The 20,906-nt window shown below is 33.4% G+C and overlaps 1 protein-coding gene across 2 annotated transcripts; it reads left to right on the top strand.

Annotated features, from left to right (window-relative positions):
* The first annotated feature begins 10,693 nt into the window (after positions 1-10,693).
* LOC114719228 (histone-lysine N-methyltransferase CLF) lies at positions 10,694-19,253 on the top strand. Of its 2 annotated transcripts, none has more exons than XM_028904695.1 (18): positions 10,694-10,992; positions 11,849-11,950; positions 12,057-12,382; positions 13,143-13,301; positions 14,272-14,356; positions 14,524-14,649; positions 14,736-14,783; positions 14,850-14,921; positions 15,197-15,562; positions 15,698-15,888; positions 16,396-16,531; positions 16,633-16,856; positions 17,021-17,152; positions 17,629-17,719; positions 18,235-18,282; positions 18,363-18,491; positions 18,582-18,659; positions 18,782-19,253. In XM_028904695.1, the coding sequence occupies exons 1-18, from the start codon at positions 10,927-10,929 to the stop codon at positions 18,971-18,973; spliced, it is 2,571 nt and encodes an 856-aa protein (XP_028760528.1). In that variant the 5' UTR covers positions 10,694-10,926; the 3' UTR covers positions 18,974-19,253. The 2 variants fall into 2 exon arrangements, with proteins under 2 accessions (XP_028760528.1, XP_028760527.1); XM_028904694.1 differs by having other exon boundaries at positions 14,733-14,783.
* Positions 19,254-20,906: the final 1,653 nt, after the last annotated feature.

Raw genomic sequence — 20,906 nt, 5'->3', positions numbered from 1 at the left:
TTTTTGCTTCTTTTTAATATATTATCCTCATCGTTTTTTAAACTCGTGAAATTCATTAGAATAGTACACTCATGCAATTCCAGTTTCCACTTAATTAATTGTGGTTGTTCGCCTTTTTAAATGATCTTCACCCTATCCTGTACGTCCTTCACTGGATGCAAAACATTGAATATATCTCAAACTTTTCCAATCATATTAAGGGATTAATATGATTTTTTTTTTAAAGTATAAGTATCTTTTTATTGGAGATATTGTCTAGTACTAAATATGAGTACCTCTCCCAACAAAGATTCGAACCTTGGTTTGTCAAATTGTGAGAGACTAGCTTCTTCCGCTAGACCCAAATCCTGCTAGTGAATTAATATGATTTCTAGTCCGTACGATTTACTTCCGTTTTGATTTTGATCAGTTGAATTTTAAATCAGTATTTTTTATCCTTAAAATTGACTCAATATATAAAATTATAAGCTAGATATGATTTCAAATTTAAAAGACTAAAAAGTACTTAACCCCGCGGGGTTAGGTCGACTGGTTGGGGTCGTCCTAGCTTAACTACGGATCTCGGATTCGAGACGTGGGAACGCAGCACTCCAAGGGGCCAGAAGGCGCCGTCCGTATGGATCCTTGCAAGCCCCCGAATCCAGATTAGTTTGGGGACGTTGTCACGTCTGAAAGACGCCTATTTCCTTAGGATACCGGATGGAGTAATCCAAAAAAAAAAAGACTAAAAAGTACTTGTATTATCCCTGTATTAAATTATACTTGCTATTTTTATTGCTCATAAAAAAAAATGACCCCACTTCAAAGTCCAGAACTTTGACGATGCACTCCTATTATAGTATGTGGGAATATATATCTGTTTCCTGTTTTATAAAAGTGATGTTTTCACGCGCAGTAGAAATAATAGACTGATGTGAACGGATTTGATGTGTGATAATCGTGTTACTTGTGAACATAAAAGTCGTTCAAGAAGTTAATCTTGAACTTAAATATAAACTCTGATGACATTTTATCAAACATAGTACTTTCAGTCATAGATATAATAGCTAGTTGACTAATTTAAAAAAATTAAAAAAATAAGTTAAACTAGTTATTTATAATAAATAGGAATTATATTTTCTAAAATATTATTGCTAATTAAGTATATAATTACTATTATTAGAAAGACTATCTTAAAAAAAAATACATAAATATGAGAGATAAACTGAATTGGAGTCTTATTATTATGACCAAAATAAAAGTCAAACGATGTCTTATATTAAGAACCGGAAATAGTATTTACCAACTTTCTCAATTTATTTTATCTAACTTATAGAACTTATAGATGGATTAATCAATGTTATATATATATATATATATATATATATATAAATGAGTGTTTTAGAAAAATTATGTCAATTTTGCTAGAATTAAATAATTTATTTAGCTTATTTAATTTATTAAAATTTATTAGGTAGTTTTTACCTGGACGTGTATAAAAAAATGAATATAATGTTTATACATATTTTGTCAGATGAAATAGAAAACCTGATGAAAGAAATACAGAGGCTCTTATTTAAAGAAGTAATGAAACATTAACTGTCTGTAAAATAAATATATTAATTATTGTCCATTACCATTCTGATCATTTCATATGGAGGATGCATCTCTTTCTTCCTGAAACAATTCCAGTTTTTCTCTCTGTTTTTTTTTAAAAAAAGGAGAGATTATTTTCATTAAATTCAGGAGGCGGCATCTAATACTTGCTAGCCAACTCCCCCAGTATTACAAAATCTTTAATGAGACAAATGCCCGAACCAACCATAATTTAATGACCCTAACATCAAAATTTCTCTGCAAAATTATAAAATAAAAGAGACAGAGGAAACAAGAAAAAGATAGGGAAAGACACACTGAAAAACAAGTGTGAGGATCACAGAATCTATGATCAAGCTACACTTGGCACCATTGCCTATAATATACATATATCAAGTACAATAATTCATGAAGAAAATAATTAAATAAATAATGCCTCACTGTTGATCATATGGAATATATTGAAAATTGAGAGAGGAAAAAAGATCAAGTATTGGGGAAAATGCTAATTATTCTGAATGGACCACATGTGTGGGTAGTGTCGTGGTGAGTGTAACAGCTATATTGAAATAGAAGGTTGGCGTTGAGGTCCCCCCCACTCTTAGATTTCTCTAAAAGATATAACCTACAAATGAAGTAGTCCTCATTTTTTGTACCTACATTACTCCTCCAACCCTTCTTTTGTTTGTTTCTATACTTGGAATGTGGCCATAGATTTAGTTACCGCAACACTATATTCTTCATTTCATTCACATTGAAAACAGAGAGAATCTCAGGGGAGAAAAAAAAAATCAAATTACTAAGTTCTAAATAAGACAGTGTTATCAAAACTTAATAAAATATTGTTATCATACCTGATTTGATATTTAGTAATTTTAAACTTCTTTCTGTGAAATTCTCTCTTGAAAATAACTTACATGTTGTTAAATTAACTAGACTGCAAGTTAACTTTACGAGTTTATCGTTTTTATATTTTCAACTTACAAAATCATGACGAATCATTTTCAATTTTATGCTGGTTGCAAACTCATTGAATTTACCGTCTTAGCACTTTCAGCTTTACAAAGTATGTCCACTCATTCTTGAATTCATACTTTTTTTTGGTATCTGATTATGATTGGGGATTTTTTCATGGACCTTGTAGAAATTTTGTATTGAGTACGGCAAGCTACAAAGTGTTTATAAATTTGATTTCAATTATTTGGATTTAAAATATATTTAAATTAAATTGTTGCAATTTTATATTTAAACTATTTAATTGTATATTTTTAATAACTATTTATGGATAAAAGTAATTCTTATAAGCTTGCGATTCTAATTTACATCCTCATCGTAAGTTTGCTTAAATTTGTGAGTAGAGACAAAAAATGTTCCCATATATATTTTGTATTCTATTAATTACTGTTGTCAAAAACTATTTATGAAGTATATTACGGGTATTCCAAACAAACGCATACCGTTTCCCTGTACTAATTATAAGAACTCATTTGCACAGTATAAGCAAAGTCTTACAAGGACCGGAGGTAGTATATTATTATGAAAAGCAACTATGTATACATCGTATGACAGTATGAGTGTCTGTGAAAGCAGTATATAAGATCAGCTAATAATGGGGATCAAATCTGGCGACCAAGTTGGGGGATTAGAGGTTAAAGATTGTGTTTTGATTGGAGGCTATTAATGGGAAGTTTCTAAAATAATGGCACGCCCCGTCTGACCAGAAAGGTTTCTGGAAATAAATAAAATAAAGGGCAGCTATAATGGTTTTAGAGGCAAGATAGATATGTTTGTGTGAGTAATAAAACAATTCATTTTTATAACATAGGATATGATTCCCGCCCACACCGGCCGTGTGCGGCTAACTAAAATTATAGGAGCCGCCTTCGTCAGCACGCGATGTTCAATTATTATATTCTCCGAATAGATTTCCAGTTCACCACCAACTTTGTCTCTTTTATGCCCTTTCCTTTTCCTTTTTCTTTTATCAGACCACGAACACGTTTCAATTCAATGGAGCTTTGTGTCTAAGGAGCAAATGGAGGTAATGAACTCAATTTAAAAAATTAAAAAAGTAAAATTATAAAATTTTGATAAAAAATATGTAAGATAAAAGACCAAGTAAAATTAATTAAAAGTTTTTTTACCCTACTTCTCTAATTTTTTAAATCAAACTGATTAAAATTTTTCCTCGCATTCCCTCTCTCCCATTTCTCTTGTGCCAAACAAACCTTTAGTGAAAGTTAACTCCTTTGATCAATAATTACGATAGACCACTTAGAGAAATTTGTTTTACTAATAAATATAAGATTTTAATTCATTTTATTTCTTAAATATCATTTTTTTAATTTAAAAATAAATACAAACCTTTCGCACATCTCATTAAAAAAAATAAAAGAGAGCATCATGTAATTGACATTTTATATGTAAGAAAAATTTAAAAATAAGAAAATAAAGAACTTTGTAATACAGATTTCACAAATTACGTATATAGTAGTACTATATATTTTCAAGGCATGTTTCTTTAAGCTTAACAATCAAGTAATTTTAATATAGTTTAGAGATTTTATTGGTAGTAGTAGATTTGATATCTTCTTGATGAATCTCTATTTATGTAAAATGATGTATTATGTGGTTGTGTAAAAGTTTTATAATATCTCCATTTTTTTTTTGGCAGTGTCTCTGTTTTTCAGAAGCTATTCAAACTTTGTCAAAATAATTAGAGATCTGTTTTTTTTTCAGATGATTTTTAATAACTTAAACAAATGTCGCAAAAATTGACAAAATATTTTTATTAAAAAGATAGTTGATTTAAAAGAAAAGCAATAACCTACTGAAATGTCAAATTGTCGACTCAAATTTATTCAAAGCGTCGGCGTGTTTTTTAGGTTGATCAACCATATTATTCGACGCCACCCATCTCATCAATGACTTGGAACAACATTTTTGGCCATTATGAGCATCGAAGCCACTTAGAAAAAATATAATAATAATGGTTCCAGGCATGCATATGAATCCTCTGGCCATTTTAGTATTATTACTTTCATATATTTTGCTATATATATACATATTAATTTTTTAGGTCAAAGTCTAACGTTCTGACCTTTTAATAATGTTCACTTAAATTTTTAATACTGACTTGTATTCCTTTGTTATTATAAGAAACAGTCCTTATCTCGTTAATCTGTACACTGTTATTTTAAAAATAGATATAATAAACATAGACACTAAAAATTTATCAAGTTATTCTCATCAATAAAATTTTTGATAGAGAATTATTTCTACTGATTTTTCCTGTTACTTATCTTTTCTTTCCAAGGATAGTTTATCACGCAAACATATAGCTGAATTCAAAATCTAAAACCTTTAACCTAGTTTGACTAATAATTTTTTATGTTAGAAGGATTACTTTGGGGAAAAAATATATAAATATGAGAGACAAAGTGGATTAGAGTATTATATTTAGAACCAAAATAAAAGTCAAATAAGGTTTTACATTAAGGATCGGAGATAATATTAAATTTTGTTATTGTAAAATTTAAAGTGATAACATAAAAAAAAAATGTAACTTGTATTCCTCTGTTATTATAAGAAGCAGTTCTTATCTCGCTAATCTGTACACTGTTATGATAGAAACAGATATAACAAACATAGACGGTAACATTTTTAAAATTATAATAAAATTTTTGCGTTTAAGAACAGACATAAAAGAAAACTTATTTTCTACGTCTCTTTTCCAAAACAAATATGAAAAATAAGGAATTAACGAACAACCACGTTTGAAGATTTTTCTGGTAATTAATCTTTCTCATCAGAGTTAATCATTGAGCATTCAGCAATTCGTATATCTTATCGCATTTCTTTTCTTGTCAAAGCCAGAGCCAAAAACCACAATGACACTCTTTTGTTAATTAAGGATGAAATTTCTCTATCACGTGAGAAGTCACTTCTTTCTTCAACAGGCCAATCCCATAACGTGAAGTTTGAGTCTTTCTTCATTTAGTTGTTCTCATTTTTACAAAGTGGGAATGGATGCCAGCTGTTAATAGATTCATATCAACTGCTTAAATTCCAATATAATTAATTTAAATATATTTTTTCATGTTCATATCCTAAACATAAGATGCGAATTTTTTTTTTTAAAAAAGTTGTTGTCTATATCAAGCTTAATGGCTACAGGTGTATTAAAAAATGCCTAAAAAGGCAAGAAACCTAATTCCTTATTCATGGATTGAATTTATATACAGGGTTAATACTATTCCTTTTACCTCCTTTTAATTTCAGTCTTTAAATTTGAAATCAGTGATTTTAGTCTAAACTTGAGATCATTTTGTCTGTTTAAAGATTTTTATTCCTGGAGTAGTGATTTTCATCAAGGTTCAAAAATCATCAATTTCAAATTCCAGAAATAGAAAACAAAAATGAAATCAAATTGCAGGAACTAAGAATGATATTAGCGTTTACATGTATTATTTACCATCCTTGAAACAGTGATTTTGGTCAAAAGATATCAAAACCACTGATTTTAAAATCTAGGGATAAAAACAAAAACAAATTATAGGGACTAAAAATGATATCAATATATATGTGTTTTGTGTGTGGATGCTGGCTATAACATCATATTATAACTGAGACGTCAAATCAAGTCGGTGGGTGATCCAGCTAATTTGAGGTTTTGATAAGTCAGTATAATGTATGAGAACGTTACTAAGATTTTTTATAGGAAGCTGGAGAAATTGGTACGCAACTGCAAATTTCCAGGTCCAAAGATGGAAACAAAAGTAGCAGAAGAGAAGACAGCGAATTAAATTCAATGTCCCAACGGAGAAGCTGCTTGTGAAGACATTGTCTCAATCTCACAACCTCAATTCAGGTCCATAATCAATGTAACATGGTTGACACTTGTGAACACAATAAAGGCGGCTCACAGAATTTTCCTTTTTTCACAAGAAAATCTAAGAATCTGATGTAAACGCTGAAACAGAGAGAGAAGGTCAAAAAATAACGCTAAGGTTGGCCTGTTTGTCTTGTCCAGCCAATTTGCTTAATCTCCAAAAAAGCAATCTGATTCTCCTTTGCTTTTGCCTCTCTTTCCTTTTGGGTTACTTCAACAATGGCTTCTCCGGTTTCTATTAATGGAAATACATGATCCACGAGTTGGTGTTTCTTCACGCTCTCATCGTGCTTGCCACCTATAAAAGCTAAAATCTACGTAACAACTTATTTGGAAATTCACCTCGTAGTATAGTGACATAAATGCTCTCTTATAAGCCAAAAGTGACAGATCCAATTTCATTTGTAATTTTAGAGGTGTTTGGGTAGAAGAAAACCATAGTTTTAAAAGTGCTTTTACAATATAAGAAGTAAATATGTGAAGAAATTTGTTTCGATTTGTAAAAAAATACTTTTTAAAAACACCTTTGGGTTATCCCAAACACCCCTTTAACCATCAGCACTAATATCGTGGGTATTACCTTTTTTTAAAAAAACACATTTATTTTTACATTCATAGTTGTCATCATATTCTCAACTAATTTTTCCTACTGAAATTAACAAGAAAAAGAGATTTTTATTAAGAATCTTAATAACAAAACTATATTATTTGTAAAGAGGCATTGGACTAATTCTGTGGCTCTCTCTCTCTCTCTCTCTGAGTTTGAAATTTGGACATCTATTTACATAATAAGAAGATCAAAGCAAACACGTACTTAGATGGTATCATAAAGTTTGAGTTCCCTGCTTTGAAATGACGATAAATGAACGAGCTTTACAAGCTAGTAGGGCGTGAAAAGGGAGCAATTGGAGCCTGAAAATCATAATCAGGGATTGTAGGGAGTCAAGAATGGGCCAAATGGGGAATGGTTTGACTAGTTAAACAAGGTTGTTTTCTCATTTAGGTACGTTAGTTGAATGTGATGGACTTTAAGGTTCACTCCTTTTTCCTGTTAATAACTTAACGGATAATGTATGGCCTTCAACGCTATCTTTTCACCTACCCCCTTATATTACTCGCCTCCTGTTTTTCTGTTTCACTCAAAACTGCCCGCACTAGATTTTATTTCCTCTCTTTTTTGCACCGGTAAGTATCTTTTTATTGGAGGCAGTAGTGTTCAAAATACTATTAGGTATCTCTTCTGATGAAAATTCAAACCTCAGTTCTTCATATTATGAGTGACTAGGCCTTTTCACCAGACCTGACCCTGTTGGTTCTTTTTATGCCTCCGATCCTAATTATAAGACCTCTTTTATGTTATAATTAGGCTATAAAAGAGGTCTTATAATTAGGACCGGATGTAGTATGTTTTTTTTAAAGCTTGTGATGGGTCAAAGCCCAATGTTGACAGCAAATTTAAAAACAAAAAAGGAGGCCCAATCTATCAAGACCCTTCAGAGGGTCCATGAGCAGAACGCATTTGAGAATGTCCAAATCAAAATGGATACGGGTTCACGTTCACCACAATATCGTAGGCCCTTGGGTCTCATTATGAGCTTTTCTTTCTCCTTTTCTTTTTAGGGGCACACTTCAATTAAATCATTTTTTTTATGTCATTACGCATGAAATTCACGTATTATCGTCATATTAATTTACTTTGCATGTGTTAGATGAGTATAGTCATTTTTTCTCGTGAATAGAGCTCTAACTTTTCTTAGGGTCAATTCTTGGATATTCATCCAGCCTGACGAGGTTGGGGTTAAAGTTTTGCATTTCTGTCATTCAGGTGTTTTCATATGAAAAACCAATAAAAAGTCCCTATTCGAGATTAAGAAAATTGTGTTTTATATACATAAAGTATACGTAATCTACTACCTTCAATACTTAATGTAAAGGATAATTGACTAATTTGAGTAGATTAAAAAAATTAGTTAAAGTAATTATTTATAATACTACTTCTGGTTCTTAATATAAGATTTTTAACTTTTATTTTAGTCCTAAATATAATATTTTAATATATTTTATCTCTCATGTTTACCAATTTTCTCCCAGATAGTCGTTCTAATAATGGTAGTTATTACCAATAAACTTAATTAGTAAAGATAATACATATTTATTACAAATAACTAACTTAACTTGTTTTCTTAATTTACTTAAATCAGTCAGCTAGCTCTTATATTTAGGATCGGAGGTAGTAAATAGGTGTTATCTTTTCTAAAATATCTTTATTAATTAAGTGTATTAGGTATAACTATTATTATTACAAATGACTACTTTGAGGAAAAAATAAATAAATATAAGAAACAAAGTGGATTTGAGTCTTATATTTAAGACTAAAATAAAAATCAAACAAGTTTTTATATTAAAAACTAGACGTCGTATATGATTTCATATGCCTAGTGTACTAGTATTCTAATGTAAATCGTTATAAGCAATATAAAATCTTTAAACAGGGGCTTTATCAATTTTCCTATATATGTTCACGCATTTCATGTCTATAAAAATGCATGAACGTTTGAGATTCACGCATCATATACTTATTTATTTATGCTTGCAAATTTTACATTTATGAAAATACATAATATAATAACATAACAATGACGTTAAAGATTCATGTATCGTATTCACACAGTTTGCATTAAAGAGGGTATCTGAATATAAATTACGCTGCAAGGTTCGCGAATCATCGTTATATTCATTCACATTCACGCATGTCACGGGTTGATAATATAGTAACATGGTTGTGATGTTGCAAGATTCACAAATCATCATTAGTTTTTTCCTAATTAATCTCCTTTTAGATGCATGATTTTGTTTCAATTTGGCCATGGGATCATACAACACAGGTTTCAAGGCACACGTGAGCCTCATCACTCTTTTATACTACCTTCGGTCCTAATTATAAGAGCACTAATTTGAGGAGATTAAGAAAATAAGTTAAATTAGTTATTTATAATAAATATCTATTGTCTTTCCTAAAATATCCTTACTAATCAAGTGTGTCGGCTAGAATTACTATTATTAGAAGAACTACATTGAAAAAAATACATAAATATGATAGACAAAGTAGATTAGGATCTTATATTTAGGTCTAAAATAAAAATTAAACGAGATCTTATATTAAGAATTGAGAGTAGTAATAGCAAATTTTTTTTTTTCTGCTTTCGCATCAGATATCCTGGAACAAGCCACCTTTAAGGCACATGAACGACTCTAGACTGATCCGGATCGAGGCATGACAAGAACCATCGAAGTTGGCACCCCTGGCCCCTAAGATGCTGTATTCCCACGTCTCGAACACGAGACCCATGGTTAAGTTAGAATAGTCCCAGCCAGTTAATTTAATTGTCGGGGTTGTATTAGCAAATATTTTTCGTGGTGCATGAGTCAGGGGAGACAATTTTTTAATTTTTGGGGCCAAAAGATGACATAATTTGAGTAATTAAAACACATGTCTCCAAGGTAGCTATATATAATCATAGTCAATAAAGTCACCTGTGTGTATAATGAATATGATAGATTTTCAATTTTTAAGTATACCTTTTAATGATGCTGATAGGCCAGCCTCTAAGAACAAAACCTTTTTCCGATATTCATAAAATCCACTTCAAACAAAAACTACCACCGCCAAGACCATAGATTAGCCGCATTATTCGCTAGGAAAACCGGCCAAGTCATCAACTTTATCCAAATAATTCAATAAAACCACAAGCATTCATTGATAAATTATTAATAATTACGATGGCATTGGTGATTACAGTTTTCAACAGTCTGCAAATAAGTGGATTCATTGAACTTGTTCCTGGATCTTCTCTGCGAGGTTTGATTCATTTAACTCGTTCCTGCACTTTAAACTCTTCGAATCCAGAATTCTGTCGCTGACTTCGAATATTCATCTCTTACCATTAACTAATTAACTAAATATATTAACTAAAACCTGGAAATAAATCACAAAATTGTGAAAACTGACCCTTAATTACTAACAGATAATACCAAAGGCTTAGAAAAGGTATAAAGAGCACGAGAATGAAGATAATTATGTGAGGAATAAAAAAATAAAAAATAAAAATAGGAATAATAATTATAATCTAATACCAGGAGAAGGAAACGAAGAGGGAAGGCTGAAAGAGGGCTTTGTACAGTGTATAATTCAAAATCGTGTTCCCCCCATTTCACTTTCCGAGCAACACAACAAGATACTGTGGATAAAATAGACGAAAAAAAAGGTCGTCAAAGCTGCCCGAGGGAAACTGAAAGCGTCAACACAAGTTCCGAATTGGAGGCCTGACTAGGGTTTCTCCTCGGCCCGCCAATTTTACTCGTCATCTCGTTCCTCCTTTGACAACATCCTAACTGGATCTCGATCCGATTCCCCATTCCCGAATCGGGTCATATTGGATTCGCCAGCATTGCCGACGTCAATGGCGTCGTCGAAGCCTCTGCCTTCGGCCTCTGCCGACGCATCGGACTCTCCCAACGGCCAATCGGTATGCTTTCTCATTCTTTAGTTTCTCTTGAATGCGTTCATTCTTCTGTCCTCTCTAAGCTCGGGGTATTTTTCTCGTTCCGACTTCGGTGGATGTTCTCATCTAGACTCAGATCTTCAATAAATGACGCCTTTAATTTGCATAATTTATGGGCATGTTTCGACTCCATTTATATTGGCTCATAGATTTTCAATGCGAGAACTCCATAATAATCCTTTGAGGATGAGTGCTTTAAATGCTTGTCAAGATAGGTGGAATCGTGGAGTTGAAGCTGCATTGTGATTGTTCAGGTTCTTCAAGGGCTAATTCACCTTTTTGGCATCTAGGGGAGACTATAATGTTTTCATGAAGTCTCCCATAATTTATTATATGGTTCAAACATTTATTTTTGTCTCCAAGTCTTTTGAAGATGAAATATGGCGAGGTTATTACTTTGATAAAGTTTCGGAGTTACACTATAAATACGTCATCTAACTTTGTTGGCAACTTGATATTTCATGTCTAAGAACATGCATGCCTATGACATCAGGATAGGTAGTGAGAAAAATGTACTGAACATAATTGCTAAATTCGTTGAACTCGAACTACATCACCAATTTGAGAGGCAGTCTTCACCCAGCACATTTGCAAGTAATTTCTAACCGGGCACCATGGTGATTGCGTCAGTAGAATCCAGTCACTCGTTCTGCTATAACTGCCTTATTTGTTTTTTTCCCCCCCTCCCTGTGGAATCATCCGCAATGATGCAATCACACTATTTCTGGCGTGATTTCTGGTTTATATGATTTCTTTTTCTAAATAATGCAGCTGCAAGCTTGTATGAAGTAAGTTAATTTTTTCTAATTTTTTTATACAGACAAAGAGGGAGCAAGACACAGGTTGTACTCCTAAGGACGTGCAATCGGTTATTGATTCCTTGAAAAAACAAGTTGCTGCTGAGAGGGGCATTTCCATAAAGGTTTAATAGCTTACCCATAATTGTAATTCATCATGGTTTTATTTGGACTTCTTGAACATTTCTCACTAGCTGTGACCCATTGAATTTACATGTGCTTGTATATCAGAAAACAATGGAAGAAAGTAAAGCAAAGCTGGTCGTTGTTACAAACCACCTCCACAAGTTATCCATGGAAAGAAGATCCTGCAGCAGTACTGGCACACAGAGAAGTCTGGACCTACTGACCAGGAGGCAACAAGATGCAATTGCTATGCACAATGATATTCATGCAAGTAAAGGAGATAAGGAGAGCAATGGCTATCATGAGGATAACCATGCTTCTACAGCTGTTCTTCTAGGTTCTAATGTGGCTGTAAAAAATGCTGTTCGTCCTGTTAAACTACCTGAAGTAAAAAGATTACCTCCTTACACTACATGGATTTTTCTGGACAGGTTTGTTGTGATATATTGCATTTCCTGTCTCAGCTAGGGAGAATAACCTTTTCTGCCCCTTTTTCTGTTGATGATTAATAAGTCTAGTGGACCGAATTATAATTCATATCCGCATGTATTTGACAATTTGATGGGGACTAAAGGTATTTTGAGATATCAGGTCCTACATTATTGTGTGGGATGCTCTGAGAAATTCAAGTAGGGTCGATTTTCCGTCTCAATTGATAGCTTTTGAGGGAAAGTTTCTCACCTTATTTAAGTGCCCATCAATTAATATTAGAGTTGCCAGTAGACATTTCTGGAAAGGGCTACCTACAGAGAGTTCTAACCAATGGAGAGCTGTAACTGGTGAGGAAGTTGATTGATTGTCAAGAAGTGCAGTGGTCAAGAGTCTGTTTTTTTGTTTTTTTGGGGGGTGCTTTTTTATTGATGGTTAACTAGTTTAGTGGACTGCATTATAATTCATATCTCCATCTGTTGGACAAGTTTATCCTTGTATTCTGAGCTGGGTGTTTTACAGGAAACTGACAGGAGAGAAAGCATTTCAAGAATTTTTATTTAATCAATATAATTATTTTTTGATTTTTCTCCTGGAGCACTCAAGCACACCTCTTCCTTCTCTTCAATTTCTTTATCGCACTGAACTCTTTGCTTTTTTCTTTATTCCAGTACAATGTAATTTCATAAATTCAAAATGTGAGTAAATGTACATAAAATTATTTTTTGAAGATATTTATTGAACATATCGATTCTGGCACAGAAATCAAAGAATGACTGAGGATCAGTCAGTAGTAGGTCGAAGGCGAATTTATTATGATCAAAATGGTGGAGAAGCACTTATTTGCAGTGATAGTGAGGAGGAGATGGTAGAGGAAAAAGAAGAAAGAGAATTTGTAGAATCAGAAGATTATATACTTTGGTTGGTATTGCTTAGTAAATTGGTATTGCACGCCTTTACTTTTTGGTTTTCTTCTTCTCCTTCATCATCATCATCATGCAGGAATAACTTCCATTTGTTGTTTTGTCTGCTTTTTTATTATTTAATCTGTTTTCTATCTCTTGCTTAGTTTTTTCAAATGTTTATTGATCTGAATTTCTATCTTTTTGTTGATTGGGACACCTTCTTCTGTCTCAAGTACGCATTGGTTTTTTGGTGGATCTTTGTCATATCTTGTACAGTCTAAAGGCAAGCCTTTTCATTTTCATATGGCCAGATCCAACCCCTTGCTTTTGCCACAACTGATTCAATTCTGATCATGTTTTCTGAGTCTTTCTCTACAGCAGGTGGCTGAAGATTGAGTAGTCTTTGTTGCTATCCAAACTATTTACGTATAATATGAACAATACAGATTTCTAAATCTCTTATGTTGCAACAATATGTCATATTTGTGCAACCGTGCCTGTTATCTTTCATTTCACTTAAAGTGAGCTTCTGACAGGATGAAATGGTAACGATTTTCTGTTCTTGGAATGGCTAAAAAATAGAAACAAGATCTCTGGTCAGTTAAATGTATGGTATAATGTTTTACGGGGAAATGAAACTAGCCGATGCTTAATTGTTCTATCATTTAATCCATGTCAATCCATAATCTTTCCCATATAACAATTTTCTCGGTTAGTCAATTTTTTAATGGGAAATTTCATGTGCTAGGTTTTTCAGTTTAGTTGATTTCTTTGTTTCCAGTTGGGGTCCATACTCTGCATTGATTTTTGAGTCTCCTGCCATAATTTTAGATTCCAAATGGTTTCTTTTTACTCTGCAGTGTTCTCATTTTGTTCATGGAATTATAGTGTTTAAACTAGTTTGTTCAAGGGTGTTGCATGTTGTTATTTTTGTTGTTTGATAAGCAGCTTTTCATACTTCATGATGTGTGCTTTAATTTTTACAGCATGACTGTCAAAAAATTTGGCTTGTCTGATCTTGTTTTGGAATCACTGGCCCGGTGTTTTTCTAGAAACGCTTGTGACATTAAGGTATGGGTTATCAAATGTTGGTCTTGTTCTCTCATGTTATTTCCACTTTCACCCTCTTTCAATTGTTCTAATGAGAACTGGTTGCAGAGTAAGTTTTCGCCAGCTTTTCCCATTTTCTTTGTGCTGGCTTTACAGAAACATGAAACACAGTCAAACATCTTGTGCAGGCAAGATATGATGTTATCAGCTCAAACAATGCTGAAAAGAGTTCTCAAGGTGGAAATTCGTTTCTGGACAAGGATCTTGAAGCAGCTCTTGATTCCTTTGATAACCTCTTTTGTCGACGATGTCTTGTAAGCTCAAGCATGTCCATTTGATAATATGTAGTTTCATAAACTTTGTACATCTCATTTATTGTGCCTTTTATTTTACTTAGCAGGCTTTCGATTGTAGATTGCATGGTTGTTCACAGGATCTCATCTTTCCTGTAAGTTCTATGTTAGTTATTTCTTATGCATTAATCAGAATCCATCTTAACTCATTTCATTGACAGGCTGAGAAACAACCTGCATGGATGCCTCCTGATGCTGAAAATGCACCATGTGGACCAAATTGTTTTCAGTTGGTATGCATTTAGATTTATTTTTGGACTTGATTTAGGTAAAGTTATAGTGTTCCGTAATCAAGATATCCAATGAACATATGACATACAAAGGAAATTTGAAAGAACCAATCATGTAATGTTGAGCTGTAATGAAAAAAAAAAAAAAGCTTGTTATTATTAGAGGCTGATAACAAAAAAACCACATCCAAGTTTTGTCCTTTCATTTTTGTCCAGGAATCTATTTATGAAGTTCCTGTGAAGAGTCACATAAGGTGCTTAAACTTGATAATATATAGGTGCTGAAATCTGAAAGATTTGCCAAAGTGGTCTCTTCTGCCCCGGGCGATGTTGAAGAGAAATGCTCAAGTGGTGCTGGGGTGCAAAAATCATCTAAGAAGTTGTGTACTCCATCTGCTAGAAGGCGAATGAAGTGCAGCCGAAGTGAAAGTGCTTCCTCAAATGCAAAGAATATATCTGAGAGTAGTGACTCAGAGAATGGCCCAGGGCAGAATAATGCTTCACCTTCCCAGTCAATACCTAAAACTAAAGCTACAGGGAAAAGCGGAGTTAGTAAGAGGAACAGTAAGCGAGTGGCAGAACGTGTTCTAGTTTGCATGCAGAAGAGGCAGAAGAAAACAGTTGTGTCTGATTCTGATTCCATTGTGAGTGTTTTTCTTAGTGTAACTGGATTATTGCTTTGATTCTTTTTACTAGAAAAACCAATAATCTTGGTTGTTTTAACATAAAAGTGAATTTTTGACAGTAGGTCTAATTTTGACATTCTTAATCTATTTTAGGGTGAAGCTCTTGATCATTCATCGAATGAGATGATTCCTGACCCCCCAGTCACAAGTAGTGATGAGAACCTGAGGAAAGAAGAGTGTGTAAATGAGAATATGTGCAATCAAGAATTCACTGATATTAAATCGTGGAAAACTCTTGAAAAAGCTCTTCTAGATAAAGGGGTGGAAATATTTGGTAGAAACAGGTCAGTCAGCATATGCCATTGACATTTTTGGTTGGAGCTGCCTGTACTTTTCTCATTATAAATGAATGTTGCAATTATTAATCAATAACATGCATGATCACTGATGTTAGCATTCATCTGGAGATAAGGTTAGCTCTAGTTGCTTTTTGAGAAATAGGTGTCTACAATGTGGATGTATTTAGTTCGATGTTGTTCATAGCTTATTTTATTTTTAACCCGGTAATATCTCATTCCATTTTTTCCTAGGTGAACGTTATACGGAGGTGTGCAGGATTTAATAATCTAATCAATGAGTAAATTATAGATTATACACGTGGTCTGGGTCCACTCTGGTTTATTCTCAAATAAGTTTGAAAGTTCCACTTTGCTCACTTGTGCCTCCACTGGTTTTAAATTAGTCACTTGCATAATGCATTGACCATGATGAAGGGGGAGGAGGGGCAGAATGACCTTGCAATGCCTTTATGCACAAACGTTTCTGCTACTGACTATTGAGCTTTCCTGCAGCTGTTTAATAGCGAGGAATCTCTTGACTGGTCTGAAGACATGTTGGGAGGTTTTCCAGTATATAAATTGCAACGAGGGAAAGATGCCAGGTCCTGTTGGTGATGCTGCAAATTCCCTTCTGGATGGCTATTCTAAGGTTGACTGGAATGCAACTATGTTTTGTGCAATTTTATCCTTCGCAATTTGCTGCACATGCCACTCACCTAACACCTTCTGGTAACATAAAATTATTTGAAGGGTAACAATGAACTGAGACGAAGATCAAGGTTTTTACGTAGAAGAGGAAGAGTCCGTCGATTGAAGTATACCTGGAAATCTGCTGCATATCATTCAATCAGGAAGAGGATTACAGAGAGAAAGGATCAGCCATGTCGTCAATATAACCCATGTGGTTGCCAATCAGCTTGTGGAAAGCAGTGTCCCTGTCTTCAAAATGGAACCTGCTGTGAGAAGTACTGTGGGTAAGCTTTTAAATTAATTCCGTATGCCTCACCGTGTGAGGAGTCCTGGGTGTTATAGTTATTGCTGGCATATAAATAGTGCATTAGTTCTATGGCTTGCCTGCCTGTATTTTCATCTAATGTTAATTAACATTGCTTTTTTTTTTTTTTTTTGGGAACCTCAGATGCCCCAAAAGTTGCAAGAATAGATTTCGTGGCTGTCATTGTGCTAAGAGCCAATGCCGAAGTCGACAATGCCCATGCTTTGCTGCAGATAGGGAATGTGATCCTGATGTTTGTAGGAATTGCTGGGTTGGGTAAGATTTTGTTTTACATTGTATATGCCCATGTAGCTGTCTTGGTAATTTTATTATTTTTTAATTTAATTTTACTCAGTGTTTATACATGGAAGCAATTTTATATGCATTTCAAAACATCCTGAGTCTGCTTTGTTGAATTGGTCATCGTTTCATTTATTGAATTGATGGATTGTTCAACAAATGTTCAATCATGTGTGAGCTTGAGGTTTGTTAGTTTGCTTTTGGTTTGACTATACATTTCTGTCGTTTCCTTCTTGATGATAGGACTAAATAACAAATGAGGATCTGAAAGAAATTGGTTCCGCTTGTGTTCTTTAGACTTTTTGCCTTTCTATTTCATTAATGTAATTTAATTGGTAGTATAGTAATGTTTATGATGTTAAGCTTTAACTCATCTCATCACTTTACGGTATCTGTATGGCAATTGGCACACTAGTTTCTTCTATCCTGATGGTTAGTTCCATTTTTTGCAGCTGTGGTGATGGCACTCTTGGGATTCCTAGCCAAAGGGGTGATAATTATGAATGTAGGAATATGAAACTTCTTCTCAAACAGCAGCAAAGGGTATTTTTCTTCCTTTTTCTCGTCTTCCCTTTACATGCCTACAGTTATGTATCAAGGCTTATGTTCTCCTTTCCTTCTGAAACGCAAATCTTATTTCATATTAAATTTAGTAAGTTTACACTTTTTTTAAAAAAAAAAAAATAATGAAGAGAAGTGGATGAAATCAAGCTGAGAAGTAAAATTCTCAATAATTCAGCCATGTTTTAGTGTATAGAATTCAAATCTAGGCTCGTCAAACTTCTGCAGACAAAATCCTGTTGAAAGACAATGTTACCTAATGAGCCTACCGGAGTTAGGGTGGGAATTTGGGGAACTGGGGAAAAATCCGTTGCTGTTAGTCCCATTGTGGATGGTCTTCAGTCTCAGGGATTTGAGTTAGTATGGATTTTTAATCTTTCAATGTAACTCACTATATCTCTCTTTTTTTTTTTTTTGGTGTCAACCTTTGAGAGAGGGCGTTCTTCTCCATATTCATGTTCGCAATGGTGGCAACTTATAATCCAATATGCTTGCAGGTTCTTCTTGGAAGGTCTGATGTATCTGGATGGGGAGCCTTCTTAAAGGTAACTGTCAAACGATGGTTCCGTAGTGTTGCTATCTTAAACTTCTTCCCGACTGACGTGATCTGGTTGCTACTCTGCAGAACAGTGTCGGGAAGCATGAATACCTTGGAGAGTATACTGGAGAGTTAATTTCGCATAGGGAGGCAGATAAACGTGGAAAGATATATGATCGTGAGAATTCATCGTTTCTCTTTAATCTGAATGATCAGGCAAGTTGATAATACTTTTATTGTTTCCCAGTCATGCATGCATCAAATGTAACGTAGTGATGAATCATTTCATATGATTGCCACATGCAGTTTGTTCTTGATGCTTATCGGAAGGGTGACAAATTGAAGTTTGCCAATCATTCTCCTGATCCAAATTGCTATGCAAAGGTATATGGTTTGTAGTTCTGAGTCTGACTCCTTATTAGATACTTTTCGATGTAAGTTCACATTGCATGGCCATGCTAGGGCTTTTGATTGTCTCAATCTAACAACGCCATTACCTGAATCAGGTTATAATGGTCGCTGGGGATCACAGGGTAGGCATTTTTGCTAAGGAACGGATTAATGCCGGGGAGGAACTGTTTTATGATTATCGCTACGAACCAGATAGGGCTCCTGCCTGGGCTCGGAAGCCTGAGGCATCTGGCTCAAAAAAAGAGGATGGTGCTCCTTCAAGTGGTCGTGCAAAGAAGCTTGCTTAATGGGAGGGAATTTGTTTTCTTATGAGAAAGAAATCCAAATTCAATTCTTTCGTTATTCTTTGGGTAGGTAGAGGAATCAATCTCAATTCACAGGTAACTTTACATTGTAAAGAAACCATTTTCATATCAATCTGCTGAATTAACTACCTCGGATGGAAGATGCAAGCTTTGCAGAATCTAATATATAAATCTTTGGAATGTGTCAGGCCTGTCGCGGGTATCCAGAAATGTTTTAACTTACAGCTAATCTGATAGTTGATCTAATTTTGATTTTAGTTCTTATAATTTCAAATCATTGATTTTGGTCTCTATTGTTTTTTAAGGATTTCATCCTTATTTAGGACGCAATACTTATCATACCATATTCATCACTAAAATGCAATCTTTGTTTTTTTTTGGACCAAAATTGTTGTAATGGAATCTATGGTTAAGATTATCAATTCTAGATAATATAGATTAAGATGAGTATTTCACGCTCATTTATGAGATGAGTATGGAATGTGTTTTTTATAAGGGTTTGATTTGAATTTAAGTATAGGGATCGAAACTAGAGACTACTTGTTAAGTTTAGACAAAATTATGAAACTATACGAATTAAGACCACGACTTAAAACAATAAAGACTGAAAGTAAAATTTGATGAAACCATTGAACTATGAGGATGGATAATGATATGAATCCTTTAACTTAAACTCTGATTGAGGGATACTCGAGTGACATAATATATTTGATATGCACGACATGGCTGAAAAAATATTGCACGCGAAATCCATTTGATTAATTTTACTTGAAGCATTCTAATTCTTTCGGGTTCGGTATTAAAATTGTTTGTTTTTCTGATATTTTGTCCCCTGGCTTCCCAAGTTTCATGCAAAGTTATCCGGAGGCACGAAAGTGGGCTTAGCATCATTGCCAAGGAAAACATCCATCTTTTAAAGCATTTAAGTGCGAAAATATCCTGTACCAAAATAAAAGTGAGAATATCCTGTATTCCTGGTCCAAGTCATGAACGTTGCGTGATTTGAATTTTAGATAAATAAAATCCTAAAAAAAAAAATCTTATATGTAACCAATAATAGATAACGCAGCCCAAAGAAAGTGTTAAGCAAATAAATAGTTATCTACTCCTCCGGTTCTTAATATAGGACCCAATTGTTGAGTTAGTTTTGGTCATAAATATAAGACCAATTTCTCATATTTATCAATTTTCTTTAAATTACCTCTATGGATACTCCCTCAACCATAATCAAATAGAAAAGGGAGATGGAGTATTAAGAAAGATGATTATGGTGTTTTAGGAAAAATGTATCACTTTTCTTATGATTAACCAACTTACCTAACTTTTTAATCTAATCAAATTAGTTAAATGGGTCTTATATTAAGGACCGGAGGAGTATAATATGTTTAGCAAATATACATATTTTAGTTAATGCAATTTATATTTTATTATGCCGTATTTTTAATTTGTATTGTAATCCCATCTTTTAATCTACAACTTAATTTCTTGTCGGGTGTCTCCATAAGCTTCCCAAGGCCATGGCTTCAGAGGAAGGCGGGTACCCCACCACGTGGGAAGCATATACCGGAGCAGAGATACGCAGCGGCGCATTTCTTGGGAGTGACTCGTAAAGTGGCACCAATTCTAAGATTTCATTATATTCAATATTTCTATTTTTATTAATCAATTCCTAAATTAAATTATACTACTTCTAATTCTTGATATGAGATATAACTGACTAATTTTAAAAAATTATTTAAATAAGTTATTTGTAATAAATATGTATTATCTTTTTAAAAATATTCTTACTAATCAAGTATATTAATTAAAATTATTATTATTATAAAAATTATATTAGAAAAATAAATAAATATGAAAAATAAAATAAATTCAGATCTTATATTTAAGATTAAAATAAAAGTTAAACGAGTTCTTA

Source organism: Neltuma alba, unplaced genomic scaffold (assembly GCF_004799145.2).
Source record: "Neltuma alba isolate B1F8T4 unplaced genomic scaffold, ASM479914v2 tig00011899_pilon, whole genome shotgun sequence".
Classification (NCBI taxonomy): domain Eukaryota; kingdom Viridiplantae; phylum Streptophyta; class Magnoliopsida; order Fabales; family Fabaceae; genus Neltuma; species Neltuma alba.
The sequence above is the reverse complement of the archived record's forward strand: the minus strand, read 5'-3'. Positions and strand labels throughout refer to the sequence as shown.